This window comes from Bos grunniens, chromosome 10, assembly GCF_055505025.1.
Source record: "Bos grunniens cultivar Pamir isolate PY7600 chromosome 10, Bosgru_T2T1.0, whole genome shotgun sequence".
In the NCBI taxonomy this organism is placed as follows: Eukaryota; Metazoa; Chordata; class Mammalia; order Artiodactyla; family Bovidae; genus Bos; species Bos grunniens.
In genome coordinates, this window is record NC_141174.1 from 97,169,747 (window position 1) to 97,185,222 (window position 15,476).

General features: G+C 42.6%; 1 protein-coding gene and 1 long non-coding RNA gene across 2 annotated transcripts in view; one reads left to right on the plus strand and one right to left on the minus strand.

Moving 5' to 3' along the window:
- SIMC1 (SUMO interacting motifs containing 1) overlaps nucleotides 1-15,433 on the plus strand; it is an 83,696-nt gene extending 68,263 nt beyond the window's left edge. Inside the window, exons 8-10 of the mRNA XM_086323222.1 lie at nucleotides 551-707; nucleotides 847-931; nucleotides 14,603-15,433. Of these exons, the coding sequence (XP_086179348.1) occupies nucleotides 551-707; nucleotides 847-931; nucleotides 14,603-14,847 (487 nt within the window). The 3' untranslated portion in view covers nucleotides 14,848-15,433. The remainder of the gene's footprint in view (nucleotides 1-550; nucleotides 708-846; nucleotides 932-14,602) is intronic.
- Nucleotides 8,548-11,710, minus strand: LOC147365455 (uncharacterized). The gene is made up of 2 exons (XR_015135565.1): nucleotides 11,299-11,710; nucleotides 8,548-9,822 (listed from the first exon to the last, which is right to left on the minus strand). It is a non-coding gene; the product is annotated as an uncharacterized LOC147365455 (long non-coding RNA).
- Nucleotides 15,434-15,476: the final 43 nt, after the last annotated feature.

The window sequence follows — 15,476 nt, forward strand, 5'->3', positions numbered from 1 at the left end:
TGCCACCTCCCCCGCCAGAGGCTGCTCCCAGCCCCGACCGAGTGTGCTCTGCCATCTGCGCCACGGGGGCACCACCACACTGTGTACACACTGGCCCTGCGCGTCAGGTTCCTGTGGCACACTTCTCGCCCCTGTTCAACCATCAGCTTTTCGAGAGCAATACCCTCTTTTATTCCTCTTAATAATATTCCTCCTTTGTGCCAATTATGGCACTTTATGGCCATTCAGAAACATTTCATCTTACGATTAATTCTCTTGGTTAGAGTATGCTGTAATTCTTCAAGTGTCCTAAACTAGTCTTTCGCTCTCAAAGGTCAAGGAGATCCCCCTGCCCCCCACCCCACCCCCCACCCCCCGGTCTGGCAGTTGTCAGTTCATGAATGAACCTGTTTCTGCCCTGTCCACAGGCTTTGTGATTTTGTAGGCCTTCACTGTATTCCTTCTTAGCCTTCTCTGGTTTAGGCAAAGGTTAGAGCATTCGGGGAGAATTGTGGTATATGTTCCTTGAAACAATAGTTGCAATGGTGCACTCTCTCTCTTCTCCATGCAGAGAGATGTTCTTTACTACCATGGAAAGCCACCTCCTACGCTGCAAAGTGCTGGAAATCATATTTCTCCACAGCTGTGAGACGCCCACGCGCCTACCCTTGTCTCTGGCCCAGGCCCTCTATTTTCTGAACCATTCCACATCACTGCTCAAGTGTCAGGTATGTTTTTCCCTACTTCACTTCCAGGCCTAGACCACCTTTTCCTAAATCCGTGAGCTTTTTGTAAGTTACTTAAAAACTGTATAAACCTCTTACTGAGGAAAGAATTTATTACCAACTGCTTTTACTATCTCTGCAGTCAGATAAAACCCAGTGGCAGAAATGGGATGAGCTGGTCGAGCACCTGCAGTTCCTGTTATCCAGTTACCAGCATGTTTTAAGAGGTAAGGAGCATTTGGGCACAAACCAGGTGGTGTGTGAGTCTGGCAATGGACATTATTATGTATTAAAGTCACATAAGGGACTCTATTAACTTCAGTAAATCATTGTTCCTTAGTGTAACTGCAAGAAACGAGAAAGGACATAGCTGGAATCGCTGCTCTGAAACAGAAGAATTCACATAGTATTTTTGTTACAGTACATACGACAGTGGTCCTCACAGTCCTTAGCATTGTGTAGGTAAATGAAAGTTACCCTAACATGAGCAAGATTCAGTAATGACCTGACTAAGCCCTGAGAGCTTTCCCGGGCCCATCACTGCAGAATCTTTGTTGGGTGTGGTGCTCACTGACTTGGATGTTGTAAACATCTGTCAGTATGGTACAAATACACAGAAAATCAGTGGCAAGGTAAACATGTACATCTTCCAAACCATGTAAGACTGTGGATGTGGCTCTGCCCCAGTCACAGGCAAAGCCAGTAAGGAGCTGAGAGAGTTAGATTAGTTAGTTAACTAGCACTCAGGGGCAAATATCAAAAAGGAAAATGGTGGAATAGGTGCTTCAAATAGGAGTGATTTGATCAGCCAAGGATTAATGAGGCCCTTAGGAAAACTAACATGATTATAAATTACATAAGGAAAGATAGTAAGTTTACAAGGGAGAAAACTAACAGTCCTCTTGATGTGATACCCTGAGAACACCTCATCACTTAGGTAATGTTCTTGCCAAAAATTCATGACCTGAATCTAATCAGAAGGAAGCATCAGACAAACCCAGATTGAAGGGCCTTTTACAAACTAACTGGCCTGTACTTTCAAAAGTCCCAATGTCTTAAAAACAAAGGAAGGCTGAAGAACTATTCCAGATTAAAATCAAACTAAAACACATGATATTATATGCAAAACATGATCCTGGAGGGGATCCTGAAAAAAAGCTTTATGGTCCAGCTCTCACATCCATACATGACTACTGGAAAAACCACAGCTTTGACTATACAGACCTTTTTTGGCAAAGTGATGTCTCTGCTTTTTAATAGGCTGTCTAGGTTGCTCATAGCTTTTATTACAAGGAGCATGCTTCCTTTGATTTCATGGCTGCAGTCACCAACCACAGTGATTTTGGAGCCCATGAAAATAAAATCTGCCACTGTTTCTGCTTTTTCACAGTCGTAATTCTCCTGGCTTTAATTCTGATGTTGGAACTATATAGGAGTCAAAACTTAGGTCTTCATAATCTGTATATTCATAGCTTCAGTATCACTGATGTCCCATGGTTTTTACTGTAAGAGATGGGTTGTTGATCTCATCTACTATGTATAGGATTCGTAGGGATGGGAGGGCAATTAAAATAATAGCAGGTAAAATAGTTCAGATTGTCTCCACTTCTTGTGCATCTATTGTACTGGTGTGGGTTAATTTTGTTGTTAGTATTAGTGAAATAATATAAAGCACTAATGACTAATTAAAAAGACAATTATTAGCATGTGATCATGAAAGTGAAGTAATTCTTCTATAATTGGTGATGTTGCATCTTGAAAACCTAGTTGTATGGGGTATGCCATATGAGATGTACAGGGTTTTCACTTGTAACTTAACTTCGACAAAGTTATATAATATTTTACTAACATCTCAGTAATTGAGAGAGACATAGTGGTTATGATGTTGGCTTGAAACCAGTAGTAGGGGGTTCGATTCCTTCCTTTCTTATTTTAGGTTAACATATGTGGGTTCTTCAAATGTATGGTATGGCGGGGGGCACCCGTTTAATCATTCTAGGTTTGTTGTGGTTAAATCCACGGTTAAGACTTCTCGCTTGGATGTGAATGCTTCTCAGATAATGAAAACCATTAGCATGACTGCTGTTAGAGAGATAAATGAGCCTATTGATGAGACAGTATTTCATATTGTGTATGCGTCTGGGTAATCGGAGTATCGTCGTGGCATGCCAGATAGTCCTAAGAAGTGTTGTGGAAAGAAAGTCATATTAACACCCACGAATATAATTGCAAAGTGAATTTTGGCTCATGTATCGTTGAGAGTATAGCCTGAGAATAGTGGGAATCAATGCACAAATCCTCCTATAATAGCAAATACAGCTCCTATTGACAGAACATAGTAGAAGTGTGTGACAACATAATATGTGTCGTGGAGAACAATATCAAGGGAAGAGTTGGCTAGGACAATTCCGGTTAAGCCTCCTACTGTAAAGAGGAAGATGAAGCCCAGGCTCACATTATAGCGGGAGATCATTTGATATTACCTCCGTGAAGTGTTGCTAGTCAACTAAAGACTTTCACCCCGGTTAGGATAGCAATGATCATAGTGGCTGATGTGATGTAGGCCCGTGTGTCGACCTCTATTCCGACCGTGAATATGTGGTGAGCTCATACGATAAACCCTAAAAATCTGATTGATATCATAGGTCAAACTATTCCTATATATCCGAATGGTTCTTTTTTCCCTGAGTAGTAAGTTACAATATGAGAGATTATTCCAAACCCAGGTAGAATAAGAGTATAGACTTCGGAGTGTCCAAAGAATCAGAATAAGTGTTGGTATAGGATAGGGTCCCCTCCTCCTGCCGGGTCAAAGAAGGTTGTATTTAGATTTCGATCTGTTAGTAGCACTGTAATGCCAGCTGCTAGTACAGGAAGTGAGAGGAGTAGTAGTACGGCGGTGATTATTACGGATCACACGAATAGAGGGGTTTGGTATTGTGACATTGCAGGGGGGTTTATGTTAATAATTGTTGTAATAAAGTTAATAGCCCCTAAAATTGAGGAGACACCTGCCAAGTGTAAAGAGAAAATGGTTAGGTCTACTGAGGCTCCTGCGTGGGCCAGGTTACCTGCTAAAGGGGGATACATGGTTCAACCTGTTCCTGCCCCAGCCTCAACTATGGATGATGCTTGAAGTAGTAGGAAGGAGAGGGGAAGGAGTCAGAAGCTTTTATTATTTATCCAGGGGAATGCTATATCGGGGGTGCCAATTATTAGAGGGACAAGTCAATTACTGAACCCTCCAATTATAATTGGCATTACTGTAAAGAAGATTATTACAAATGCGTGTGCAGTTACAACTACGTTGTAGATTTGGTCATCTCCGAGCAGGGTTCCAGGTTGACCCAATTCAGCGCGAATTAGCAGGCTTAGGGCTGTTCCTACTATGCCGGCCCAGGCACCAAATAGGAAGTATAGGGTCCCGATATCTTTATGATTAGTTGAGAATAATCAGCGGTTGATGAACATGGGTAAAATGGCTGAGTAAAGCATTGGACTGTAAATCTAAAGACAGAGGTTTGATTCCTCTTTTTACCAGGCCCTGTGGTGAATTTACACGTTGAATTGCAAATTCAAAAGAAGCAGCTTCAATTCTGCCGGGGCTTCTCCCGCCTTTTTTTCCTCATGGCTGGAGAAGTAGATTGAAGCCAGTCGACTAGGGTATTTAGCTGTTAACTAAAGTTTCGTGGGGGTAGATCCCACCAGTCTAGTGAGGATTTAGCTTAATTAAAGTGGTTGATTTGCATTCAATTGATGTAAGATATAGTCTTGCAATCCTTGTCAGGAATTAAGTAAATTATACTTGCTTAGGGCTTTGAAGACTCTTGGTCTATTTAACCTAAATTCCTACTCTAGTACTGATAGTATTGGTGTGAGCGGTAGTAGTATGGTGGATAGTACAACTATTGTTGGTAGGAGGGTTATTTTTTTTGTGAGGGAAAATGGTCATTTTATTTTTATATTGTTTGTAGAGGGGAATATTGTTAGTGTGGTGGAGTATGTGAGTCGTATGTAGAAATATAGGTTTAATAGTGCTGTGATTGCTATGAGGGTGGGTAGAATAACGTTGTCATTTTTTGTTATCTCTTGGAATAACTTTGTCATTTTTTGTTATCTCTTGGATGATTATTCATTTTGGTATGAATCCTGATAGGGGAGGGAGTCCTCCTATTGATAAGAGGGTGACAAGAACTAGGATGGTTATAACGGGTATTTTATTTCTTGTGTGTGATAGTGATAAGATGGTGGTGGTGGAGTTGGCTATGAATAGAGTGAATATGGTGGAAGTTGTAATAATGTAGATGGTTAAGTTTAGTAGTGTTATAGTGGGGTTGTGTGGTAGTACTGCTGTTATTCAGCCTATGTGAGCGATTGATGAGTAGGCTATAAGTTTTCGAAGTTGTGTCTGATTTAGTCCTCCCCAGCCTCCGATTATAATTGATAGAATTGATAGGGTTAGAATTAGATTTAGGTTAATTGATGGGGAGACTTGGTAGAGTACAGACATGGGTGATAATTTTTGTCATGTCAGTAAGATTAGGCCAGAGGATAGGGGAATGCCTTGTGTTACTTCTGGGACTCAAAAGTGGAATGGGGCTAGTCCCAGTTTCATGGCGAGGGCTATTGTTATGAGTATTGAGGCTACTGGGTTGAATAGTTTTATTACGGTTCATTGGCCTGAGAATATCAGGTTGATGATGATGGCTATTATTAATAGTATTGAGGCTGTTGATTGGGTTAAGAAGTATTTAGTTGATGCTTCTGTGGCTCATGGGTTATGGTTTTTTATTATAACGGGAATAATGGCAAGTATATTTATTTCAAACCCAATTCAGATGAGTAGTCAGTGGGAACTAATTATAACGATAATGGTCCCTAGTATGCTAGTTGATAGAATAATAACAAAGATGATTGGGTTCATTAGTACGGGAAGGGTATGAACCAACATTTTTGGGGTATGGGCCCGATAGCTTAATTAGCTGACCTTACTGTTAGAATTTGGTGTAATTGGGAGCACGAAGAGTTTTGGGTTCTTAGGAGTAGGTTCAATTCCTATGGTTCTAGAAATAAGAGGGTTTGAACCTCTATTATTTACTCTATCAAAGTAACTCTTTTGTCAGACATATTTCTTATGTTTGTGGGGGGATGCTTGATAGAAGAATAGGTAGTGATACGTGTCATATGCATAGGGCTAGTGTCAGAGGTAAGCAGTTTTTTCATAGTAAATGTATTCATTGGTCATAACGGAATCGAGGATAGGATGCTCAGATTCATAGAAAGGAGATTGTAAGTAGTCGGGACTTAATGGTAAAATTGATTTTGTAGAATTCTGGTATGTATGGGTTGTGGGATCTTCCTAGAAATAAAATTGCTGTAAAAATGTTTATTATGATGATATTTGTGTATTCTGCTATGAAGAATAGGGCGAATGGTCCTGCTGCATATTTGCCATGAAATGATGGGACTGGATGCCATGATTTTAGTTTTTTGAGTGTTGAGTTTTAAGCCAGCTTTTTCATTCTCCTCTTTAAACCCTCATCAAGAAGCTCTTTAGTTCCTCTTCACTTTCTGCCATTATATTGTTATCATCTGCATATCTGAGGTTGTTGATATTTCTGCCGTAAGTCTTGATTCCAGCTTGTGTTTCATCCTGCCTGGCATTTCTCATGACGTACTCTGCATAGAAGTTAAATAAGCAGGGTGAGAATATACAGCCTTGACGTACTCCTTTCCCAATTTGGAACCAGTCTGTTGTTCCATGTCCAGTTCTAACTGTTGCTTCCTGACCTGCATACAGGTTTCTCAGGAGACAGGTCAGGTGGTCTGGTATTCCCATCTCTCTAAGAATTTTCCACAGTTTGTTGTGATTCACACAGTCAAAGGCTTTAGCATAGTCAATGAATAAGAAGTAGATGTTTTTTCTGTAATCCCCTTGCTTTTTCTATGATCCAACAGATGTCGGCAATTTGATCTCTGGTTCCTCTGCCTTTTTCCACATCCAGCTTGTACATCTGGAAGTTCTCAGTTTACATACTGTTGAAGCCTAGCTTGAAGGACTTTGAGCATTACCTTGCTAGCATGTGAAATGAGCTCAATTGTAAGATAATTTGAACATTCTTCAACATTGCCTTTCTTTGGGATTGGGTAGGATGAAAACTGACCTTTTCCAGTCCTGTGGCCACTGCAGAGTTTTCAAAATTTGTTGACATATTGTGTGCAGCACTTTAACAGCATCATCTTTTAGGATTTGAGATAGCTCAGCTGGAATTCCATCACCTCTACTAGCTTTGTTCATAGTAATGCTTCCTAAGGCCCACTTGAATTCACACTGCAGAATGTCTGGCTCTAAGTGAGTGACCACACCATCATGGTTATCTGGGTCATTAACACCTTTTTTGTACAGTTCTTCTGTGCATTCTTGCCACCTCTTCTTAATCTCTTCTGCTTCTTTTAGGTTCTTGCTATTTCTGCTCTTTATTCTGTCTTTAGTATATATATATATATTGCATATATATGTGTGTGTGTATATATACACCTATATACACACATACATGATCTAACTGCCATGATCATATTGAGGTTGATTTTAGCTCGGTAATGCTCTTGGGAAGATAAGATGGTCCTTACACCCTCTTTTGCCTGGAATTGAGGAAGGTATTACAGAAACATTTAAAAAAAATTAAAAGCACTGGATTTAATATAGAAGTTCTGGGTTTGAATCACAGTTCCATCACCTAATCACCTACTCTGCATTGGGCAGCTATCTTTATATCTCTAGACCTCAGTTTCTTCCTTCTATAGAATAGGGATGATAATACATAACTTGCCAAGACTAATTGCTAATAGGCATGAAATAATGCCACCCCACTCCAGTACTCTTGCGTGGAAAATCCCATGGACGGAGGAGCCTGGAAGGCTGTGGTCCATGGGGTCGCTGAGGGTCGGACACGACTGAGCGACTTCACTTTCACTTTTCACTTTCATGCATTGGAGAAGGAAATGGCAACCCACTCCAGTGTTCTTGCCTGGAGAATCCCAGGGATGGGGAAGCCTGGTGGGCTGCTGCCTATGGGGTTGCACAGAGTTGGACACGACTGAAGTGTCTTAGCAGCAGCAGCAGCAGCATGAAATAAAGCAGAAAGTGCTCAGTCAATGTTAGCTGACTGTCAGGCTGCCTGTTGCCAGGCCAGGAGTATGCTACAGGGTCTTCTCTGCTTCAGACCCTTGTAACTAAAACATAACAGAGCATTGTCAAGGCCATGACGTGTGGTTGTGTGGTTTGTGCATTTTTTAACACGCTCAAAGAAAGGTACGTGTCCTTTTAAGAACAAAGCCCCAAAGGCAAATTCCATGTGTCCTCAGCCTCACTGAAGTTTATGTAATTGTTTCTTTTGGAGATCTAGCAGAAAGTTTAATATTAAAGCAGCTTGGTTTTGTTTAAAGTTCACCTTTAATATTTGTTCATTTCTGGTTTGTTTCCCAGGGAATATACCTGGGTCATGGGCAATAGTGATTTAAGGTGGACATGGGACTACTTTTATTACAGAATATTCTCTTCTGCCTTGAATAAGGGAGAGGAAGCTCTCAGACCAGTGTATACTGACCAAGAATAAATGGGGTATTCCAATCCTGTTTTATCCTTAGCATCTGCCGGGGTCCAGCCCCGGCTGATCCAGGGTATTCGAAGGAGAGACAGCATAGGCGACCTATTTATTTAAATATTTATCAAAGATATAAAGAGTAATAGAATAAGGCTAGCTCAGTGAGGAAATTCAGTGGAGAAAAGAGGCTGAATAATTCAGCCAGAAGGTAAGAGAAAGAACGACATGGGGAGACCAAGTTTCGGTGAACAAGGCCCGCACTTTATTTTCCAAAGTAGTTTTTATACCTTAAGTTGTGCATAGAGGATAATGGGGGAAGGGGTGGAGTCATGCAGGGACAGCAGTTCCTGGTCCTAATCGAAGCCAGGCTTTCAAACTTATCATATGCAAAAGTTCAGGTGAATTGCATCATCTTCTGGCCAGGAGGCCTGTTAACATTTTAAGAAACTTATCTTTCTCTAAAGGTGATTATTCCAAGGTCGGGTACCAGCCTCCAAAAAAGCCTTGGACAAAGCTGCATTCCTATAGGGCAAAGGTGAGGTGGGCTCAATCAAGAAAAGACTTAACTCAAGGGTCCAAGGTTACAAACATTGAGGCCACTACTTACATTTCTATACACCCATTATATCAATCAATACACTGCCAAGGACACAGTAGGTAAGGAGTATGGAGACTTAGCAGCAAACATTGGCCCAATAAGTGAAAAACCCTTCACCAATACAATTTCTAATCAATCTTTTAACTACTCAAAGGAATCTGTGTTTAGACAGTTTAGAACATCTCCTGCCTCTCACAGTTGGGAGGCTCTGAGCAATCACATGTGGCCGGAAAAACCTATTCAGGCAGGCTAGAGGACTTCCAAAGGAGTTTGTAGGTTGAAACACTGTCACACCCAGGAATTATTAACTGGAACTGTAAGCTAACTCTTTTTTCAGAGAGAGGTAGTGGGGGACAGCCCCCCGTAAAGTCAGAGGTGTAGGTGAAAGCACAAAGCAGAAAGTAGGCAGACTCTGGTTTTGGGGGTAGATGCTCGAAAATTTCCAGGGGGACTCCTGAAGCTCAATCCCGCCTTTGCGTATGACGAGCCTCCTTCCTCATGACCTTTGTCATGGGCGGAGTTCCTCACGCTGGCTCCCGGCAGTGATAGAATTCCAGTTGAGCTATTCCAGATCCTGAAAGATGATGCTGTGGAAAGTGCTGCACTCAATATGCAATATGCACTCAATATGCAATATGCCGGCTCCCGGCAGCATCCTTTTCAGCTTCTTTGGAAAAGAGTTAAGAAGGAGAAGAAATATTTAGAACCAGAAGTTTGAAAAGAGTGTCCTGCAGAAAACACAACTGAATGGTTCCCTGAAATAGTCAATGTCTTGATCAGGAGGCATTTTACTGTGACAGCTCCGTAGTCATCTCTGCCCAGTTCAAGTTGGGGGAGGACGTCATTTGAGTGCGTTTTGAGGTCAGCCAGAGTTGTCCAATGGGCTTCCAGGTGGCGCAGCAGATAAAGAATCTCCCTGCAATTCAGGAGGCATAGGTTCGATCCCTGGGTGGAGAAGATCCCCTGGAGGGGGGCATGGCAACCCACTTCAGTATTCTTGCCTGGAGAATCCCATGGACAGAGGAGCCTGGCGGGCTACAGTCCATAGGGTTGCAGAGTGTCAGACACGACTGAAGCAACTGAGCACACACAGAGTTGTCCAACTCCAAGGGTTGGGGAGGAAAGAAAGAGGTTGGGGAGTCCAAGTTTGCCCTTTGTTTATGGGAACTTCTAAGGAGGAAGAGAGGAAGGGAGCATAGACAAATTCATATACACTGGCTTATCTAACCCAGTAAGCCTGTGAGATGAGTACCAACCCCCTTTCACACATGGGCAAACAGAAGCTGAGAGGAAAGTAGAGGCAGAGCCAGGGTTCAAACTTAGGTCTGTTGCCAGAGTCTGTGGATGGCGGAAACACACTGGAGGAAATTAACTTTCTGTGAAATCCCAGATGAGATTAGATGAGGTTCTAAGGAATTTCTGATGCCCACTTTCTAAACTCTCTATACATGGTTAAATTACTTTCATACTGACCCTTGACCTTGGGGAGCAATGTATCTTGAACCCCCACATTTTGTAAATGTTCCCATAGAGGTCACAGCAGCCCCTGAGAGGTGGATGCTGGGCTGTCACTTGAGCTGAGGGAAGCGAGCCCCCACACCCCAGTTTCACACCCGTGAAACTCAAGTCCGAGCCTCAGCAAAATAACGAGTTGCCATATGCTGTGAGTTCTCCTGATGCATGTGAGTAATTAGAATATACTTTAAAGCTATGAATCTAGGAATTTAAACATATGGTATTTAAATGAACAAAATGCTTTTCCTGAATTTCACTCTGGGCCACTGAGGGTGATGCGGAAGTCAGACACCTGTTCATTCCAAGGAGAGTCTCACACACAGCCTTCCTGCAAGGAGCCTCATCCACAGAGTGGAGAAAAGCAGACTCAGGCACAATCAGTTCAGTTCATACATTCATCCAGACAACAAATATTTACCCAACGCCTCCTCTGTGTCTGGTTCATTGGGAAAACTTCAGTGTCTAAAACTAACATGGCCCCTGCCCTCCTAGAGCTTAACTGTCTAGTGAAGTGATTGGCTTGAAACAAACCATCACACTAGTAACATAATTGCAGTGAAAATAAATGCTGTGAAGGGAAAAAGTGGGACTTAAATTGTTTATGGGGGAACTCAGGAAGGCCTCCCTGAAGGAGTAATACTCAGACTAAGATGTGAAGTACTGGTATTAGCCAGGCAAATGGGGAGGGCAAAGTTTCCCAGAAAGAAGAAACAGCATGTCCAGGGACCTTGAGGCCAGAAGCTACTTAGTGAGTCCAAGGAACACAGAACAGACTAGTAGGACTAGGATTCAGTGAGCAAGGGGAGAGTGGGAAGCAAGACCGCAGGCCTAGACAGGAGCGGGCGTGAAGGGCCCTCCGGCTAGGGAGCTCACTCACCTTGATTCCCAAGTGAAGGGAACCCAGCAAGATGGTTGACGTCAGGCCCGATGGGTGTCGGACAGGCTGAGGACGTGAGAGATCGGGGAGGGCAATGGTGACGAGGGTGTGACAGGCCAGGGGTGTCGAGGCTGAAGATACACCCAGGGTTCGGCCGGTATTGACACGGAGGTACATGGAAGAGCTGCAGAGACGGTAAAGGGCTCCATGTGACCTTTAGATCGGAGGCCCCGGTGACAATGACCTTGACACATGATAATCGCTAGCCCTAGTATTGACCCAGAGACTAGTAACCGCACTCCCAGCCCAAGTATCTCGAGCCAGGCCTTGTGCCACATAAGCCCTTTGCAAAGACTGCCTCACACAACAACCCCAAGAACTCTGCGGTAAGAACTCTCATCCCTACTGAAGCATAAAATCCAAGGCCCCCGCCTGCTGGGCCAGGATGGTTCAAGTCCACTGGCCAGGACTTCCTCCCCCTGGGCGGTGGGTAGGTAGGCACTGCTAACCTTTGCTTCTCTGAACTTCCTGTGTTAATAGACTCCAAGTTCCTCTTGCTCCCAAGTCTCCCCTATCCCTCTCTTTGCAGCCAATTCTTTGTTATTTTGAAGTCATTTTCATGTTTTTCAGAGTAGCACATGCTTTAAGAAAATCAAATTCTACTAAAAGGATTTTGTCCCCTGTGACCATTCTTCCCAAGTAGAAGACTGAAGTATTGCACATTTCACTGCTTAAAACATTCCACATACCTCCTTTTGCTTTCAGAAGACAAACTCCACACTGGTCTGTGACCCAGGCTGCCTGCCAGTCTCTTCTAGTCCTGTTTTCTTTCTTACTACCCAGCTCTAACCTCTAGTTTTCCAAACAAGCTTTTCCTGTATCATTTGCACCTTTTCCCGCTACATGGACTGCTTTTCCGCTAGACTTTTGCATGCTTACCTCCTTATCCTTTGGGACTCAACTAAGAGGCCCTCCCCAACTAGAATGCGCCGGTTCCCTTGTATCCTCAGTGTTCCTGTTATCACGGCACCCAGTTTATTTGGTTGCACTCACCAAAACCACAACTGTCTTTGTTGACTGGTTCACTGTCAGGCTTCCTGCGGCTAGAACGTCAGTCCATGAGGGCTGGGCCCAGGTCTCTGATCGCACTGTCTCCCTGGAGCCTAGCCCTGTCCCAGAGGCAGGGTAGACGCTCACTGTAAACGCTGTTTAAATGTTGAAATGCCCCTATGATGACATCTCAGGGCTGCTGTGCCTCCTGTTTCCAGACTTTTTGGATATTCTACAATCTATTACACTTTTTTTTTTTCAGTTGATTGTTTTCTCAAATTTCTATACCCTGTAGTTCAGTCCTTCTAGTAACCGTTAATGAAGGTGCCATCGCCCCCTTTTATAAATGAGATGGAGAAATGACGCTGGCATGGTCTCTGGTGCACCCGGACTCAAGGCCTGCAGGGCCCTTCCCTCCGTTTGCCTTACTTGTGACCCTGTGCTCCTGGGCCTCGACTCCACACACTTCCAGAGCCCTGCTGGGACCGACTCATGGTTTTGTAATGGATACCTTTAGAAGTTTTTACTTTCCCCCAGCATTTTATTTTTGGACCTACAGAAAAGTTTAAGGAGTAGTATGATGTACACTCATATAACCTTTACCTTGATTCAGAAGCTGTTAATGTTTTGCCATATTTGGCTTATCTATTCATCTATCCACATACTTTTTTTGCTGAACCAGTTAAAAGTAAGTTGCGCTATCATAATCCTTCATGGTTAAATACTTCAGCTTAAGAATATTCTCCTACATACCACTATTCATTATCCCACTGATTTTATCCTTGATACAATGTTACCTAATATGTGCCAGTAATACCCTTGACTGGTGTCTGGTTTTGCTTTGGGTCAGGATTCAGTCAGACATCACACGCTGTACTAGGTTGGTGTGCTCTTCGGCTTCCTGTCATCTAGCACAGCTGCCAGCCTTTGCTTGTCTCTCGTAATGGGACATTTTTGAAGAGTCCAGGTCAGTTATTTCATAGAACACTGCACAGTTGGGGTTGCCTAGCTATTCTCTCATGAGCAGCAAGAACACAGAAGAGATGAGGGTGTCCACCCCTTTCCAGTGCGTTACATCAAGAGGCAGGAACATCAGTTTGGTCTCATTGATGTTAAGTTGGACCATATGGTCAAGGAGTGTCTATGAGATTTCTCCTGTGTTTTCTTCCCAGAGGATAAAACTTTGAGACTCAATATCCTGTTTAGCCTTTCATTTGGTGAACTACTAAATTGATTTAGTAGATTGAAAAAATGGTCCCTTTCTAGTTATGTATCCCTTCTACATTTCTTAACTGGCCTTCTGGTAAAAATGACCTTTCCCTTCTCCCTGCACTCATTCTTATTTACTATGGATTTGGGACATTTTAAAATTCAGTGTGTTAATAGTCCCATTTTTTTTTTTTTTTTTTTTGCCATTATTTACCATCATATTGTTCAAAATGTGGCCAACAGGAACTCTCTAACGTGTCCCCCTTAGTTTCTAAGCATTCCCTTACTTTCTTATGAAAAAAAGTCCCAGGTTCACCTTGTAACTTCCTTGCCATGATCCTAAAATCAGCCTTTTTGCCAAGAGTTCTGGCATCTCTTAGTGGGGAGTGGGAAATAGTATTTTGAAACCAAGATCTAGGTGCTGAGCATGCTGACTGCTACTGGGACAGCCATCAGTTATTATTGCTTCTAGGCCCTTTCTGACAAGAGCTAGTAAATTATGTAATTAAAAAAAAAGTCCATACTGATACCTGTTTCCACTTCCACAGAATTCTTCCTCTTCCTGTTCCTTAACTCAATCTTTTCTCCCACAGTGAGAACCCTTGCTTTATTCTCAACAACACGAATGTATTTATTCATTTGGTCTATCCTGCCATACATACAAAATGGATTCTTTTAAATAGAATTACAATAAACCAAAATCATGACAAACTTACCATGTAAAACTTAGTATTTCTTTGCAATTCTTTTCAAAGAATAGTTCTCCATTTTATATCCATTTGAAATAGTTTCATTTAATATAGGTTCGTTGTCTAAATCAACAAAGGAAAAAGAACTAAAACCAAGGCTTTTTTTTTTTTAATACTAAAACCTGAGGTCCAGAGAGAACCAGAACAAAGGACCTTTCAGAAATGGGCCTTTGACTTGTAGCCTAGTCACTCGTCAACAAATCTTTGCGTAGACCCTACCTACCAAATTTCCATCTTCCCCAGTCATAGAATAAAAGTCGTACAGAACAGTGCCTCTGACTTTTTCCCTCTTGCAGAGCACTTGCGGAGCTCAGTGATTGACCGGAAAGACTTAATAATCAAAAGAATCAAGCCCAAGCCCCAGCAGGGAGACGATATCTCCGTGGTGGACGTGGAGAAGCAGATCGAGGCCTTCCGCAGCCGCCTGGTCCGCATGCTGGGGGAGCCGCTCGTCCCGCAGCTGCAGGACAAGGTGCACCTCCTCAGGCTCCTGCTCTTCTTTGCCGCAGACCTGAACCCTGACTCGGAGGCCTCTCCGTAGGCCCAGAGCAGCCCAAGGTCGTCCAAGGCACTGAACACCGAGAATACCTCCTGAAGTCCACCTCCAACTGCTTGGAAGTCCCAGAAGTATAGAAAGTAGTTTAAAATCTAACAGGACCAAACCTACCTTATTTATCTGTAGGCTATGATAACTTTCTAACTCTTTAGTAAACATCTTTTTTTTTAACAACCCTGTCCTAGCCTCTTCTCAGATATGAGTTAAATACACATGGTGTATATATTTTTTAATAAATTATTTATGTATACTTTTTTGAAACAGGTAATACTGTATGCACTATATGTCTAACATTTCCATTCAAGATGTGAAAAAAAGAATCCATGTGCTGAAAAAATTCGAGACGTCAATGTTACGTCATTCAAGGTACTGAGAACCTGTTTCAAAAGAGAAAGATGTTTGTCTCCCTAATGGAAAACAAACATCCTATGTTGGACCTGTGATACTGCCTATTTGTGGCCAGTCTGTTAAGACCTAGTGTAATGAAGGGGGATAGAAACAAAAATACTGAGTGTGCTGCAAAAGAATTGATGTGAAAAGGATACAATAAAAAGGCAATGGTGTTTCAAAAGACCAAGTTTATCGTACTTAGGCTTCATGACTGAGCAGGCAGA